Here is a 2,500-nt window from a genome sequence, read left to right on the forward strand (position 1 = left end):
ATAGCCAACGAGCGAGGAAGCATGTTTGAGCGGTACTAGCACTGTATACTTCAGTGACACACTGGATAGGCTACAGGATATCAACTGTCCAGTCCGACGACGATGACGACGACGTGGTACATTAGGACGACGTCGACATGACAGAGCACGTACACACGCCACCAGAGTATGGGCCACACACGTGTTCCGCCGTTAACGATGTGCGTTTCCGAAGAACAAACCCACTCCGGTACCATGCGAGCCCCCGGCGCAGCAGTCTCTTCCTTACTATTATCGGGAGAAAATTATTATTTTGTAGTGGATCATCATTTTTATCGATTCCAGTGCGTCATCATCGAACACACTCACGTGTTACACACATGTGAGCCTGCGGCACACCAGAAGGATTCCAGTATCCAGGCATCAAACATGCTTGCCTCATTCAATTTTGGCTTCTCCTCGCTACTGATTGGTCCGTCTCGTACCCGAGATACTCAGAATCACACAATTGGCTGCATGCAAGCAGATTTAGTACATAGGAGTAGCATCATAAACACACAAACACACACACACACATACGGGCGCACAAACGTGCGACGAGCGAGCTGATGAAGAGGAATGTCCTCTGCATCCCTCTACCATCCTAGCCTACCTGGATCTAAAGGATGACGAAGGATATCCATTCATTTTACTATACATTTTCGTTTGGTAGGCTGCTCCGCGAGGTCCTTTGCCCTTGTGGGCTGGTCGTTGGTGACGGATTAGAACTCGGTTCGCACTGCTCCTGCACACCACTCGGCTCCGACGACCGACCACCAGTGCTGAGTCCTGGACGCCTTTACAATCGACGCCTGCTGCTGGAGCGTAGCCTTGTGTGTGCCTTCAACCGAACGAGCGAACCAAACTCTTCTTCGATTCCGACACACCACACCACCTCCCTTCGCTCCGCTGGCTGGGCCTTCTGGGTTGGCTGCTGTTGGCGTTGCTGTGTGGCCAGGATCAGACGCTGTGGCTCGTCTTTGTCGTCGTTGTTCTGGTCGTCGTCGGCTCGGGGACTCACTAGAATCACTGATAAACGTACTGTGACGATGACGCGCGTGTGGGAAGGGCGAGAGAAAAAAGAAAAGAAAATACTGAAAACGGAGTACGTACGACGAACTCGGAGTACACGCGACTCGTGACGTTTGTATCGGCGAGGTTTAGGGCACGGACAGGGAACGGCTTCGCATGAGCGCATCTCATGCATCGCACATCGCCTTCGTCGTCAAGCGATTCTCTTTGGCGAGAACCAACTAAGGCTACTTTGATAGTGCAATCCAGACGGTACGAAAATCTCTAGGCTAGCGACTACTTGGATGCATCGATTCGTCGCAGGAATGCCACAAAGTAGTCAAAAGAAAAATGCGGAAAATCTAAGCCAACAACAAAAGATATGCACTTTTCGCACTGAAATCGTCGAAGAGCAGGAATCGAATTTTGGTGCCTTTTTGGGCTGATTTACGTTGTTGTTTATCTCTCGGTTGCACACTCCGACGAAACACAACATGCCATGCTCACGGTTTGCTGCACTTCGGCCAAAGAATGCTAATCCTACCCCTGCCCCTCTTACGGAATAATTAAATTGGATTTTCTCCCCACCAAGAATACTCGCACACAACGGTCCTGATTACGCGGAAGACGGGACAGGCAGGGCACCTCTCGCCTCCTGCTGCTGCCCTTGAGAAATGGTTCTGGAGGAAGAGGGAGAACTTGCAAGAACAATTCGTCGCTATACGGGTCACTGATTGGTGAGGCGTAAACTCCACTCCACGGAGTGACCAGCAGCGTACCGCGGCAACCAAGAAGGATACGCGCGGAGAAGGTTTTCCGCGGACGACGGATGCCTGTCTAATTTCCTTTGCCTTTTTGTACGCTCCTGCACCAGAGGCCACTCACTCACTACGCACAGGACTCCGGATCAATGCAATCCGTTCCGTTCCGTTCCGAGGACACGCGTATACCCTCCACGGCGCAGGCGGGGGATTTGTGAATGGGGAAATATTTGTAAATTCCTTTACTCTGATTGATTCCTCGGATTGCGGACCGACCACCTTGAACAGCTCCTGTTTCTGCTACCACACACACACGACGCACGCACACTAAACAAGAATATCCAAACACGAAAACCAAGGTGCGTATAACAGTGGCGGCAACTGTCAATAGTGTCAAGGCAAATTGTCAAACATAAACAAAAAAATCGTTTTTTTCGTGAAAATTTGTGTTAAAAATACGATAAATTATCTAATTAAAAGCGGTGGCCTAGCTAAAAATTCTTCTCCCAATGCTCCCAGTCGATATGCAGCATCGAAGGTTCGAATATCAAGTACCGGAAACAGTGGAGGACATAATAAGCGCTACACTCCACCCGAACTACACATTTCCGTCAGTATATTCAATTTAAGTTGTTCCAGCAATCCCGCGAACATACTAAGTTATCTACTTATTGAATACAGCACATTCATCAATCGAATATTATCATGAT

General features: G+C 49.4%; 1 protein-coding gene across 8 annotated transcripts in view; it reads right to left on the minus strand.

Moving 5' to 3' along the window:
* The window catches only part of LOC125951188 (sex-lethal homolog), a 17,449-nt gene that overhangs the window by 9,315 nt on the left and 5,634 nt on the right, over positions 1-2,500 (minus strand). For 2 of the 8 annotated variants that reach the window (XM_049679848.1, XM_049679841.1), the window contains exons 1-2: positions 1,919-2,013; positions 632-1,059 (exon numbers count right to left, since the gene is read on the minus strand). In XM_049679848.1, the coding sequence (XP_049535805.1) occupies positions 632-678 (47 nt within the window). In that variant the 5' untranslated portion in view covers positions 679-1,059; positions 1,919-2,013. Of the gene's footprint in view, positions 1-631; positions 1,060-1,417; positions 1,782-1,808; positions 1,895-1,914; positions 2,109-2,500 lie in introns of those variants that run through there. The other 6 variants (XM_049679842.1, XM_049679843.1, XM_049679844.1 and 3 more) reach the window with 6 other exon arrangements.

This window comes from Anopheles darlingi, chromosome 2 (assembly GCF_943734745.1).
Source record: "Anopheles darlingi chromosome 2, idAnoDarlMG_H_01, whole genome shotgun sequence".
Taxonomy (NCBI): domain Eukaryota; kingdom Metazoa; phylum Arthropoda; class Insecta; order Diptera; family Culicidae; genus Anopheles; species Anopheles darlingi.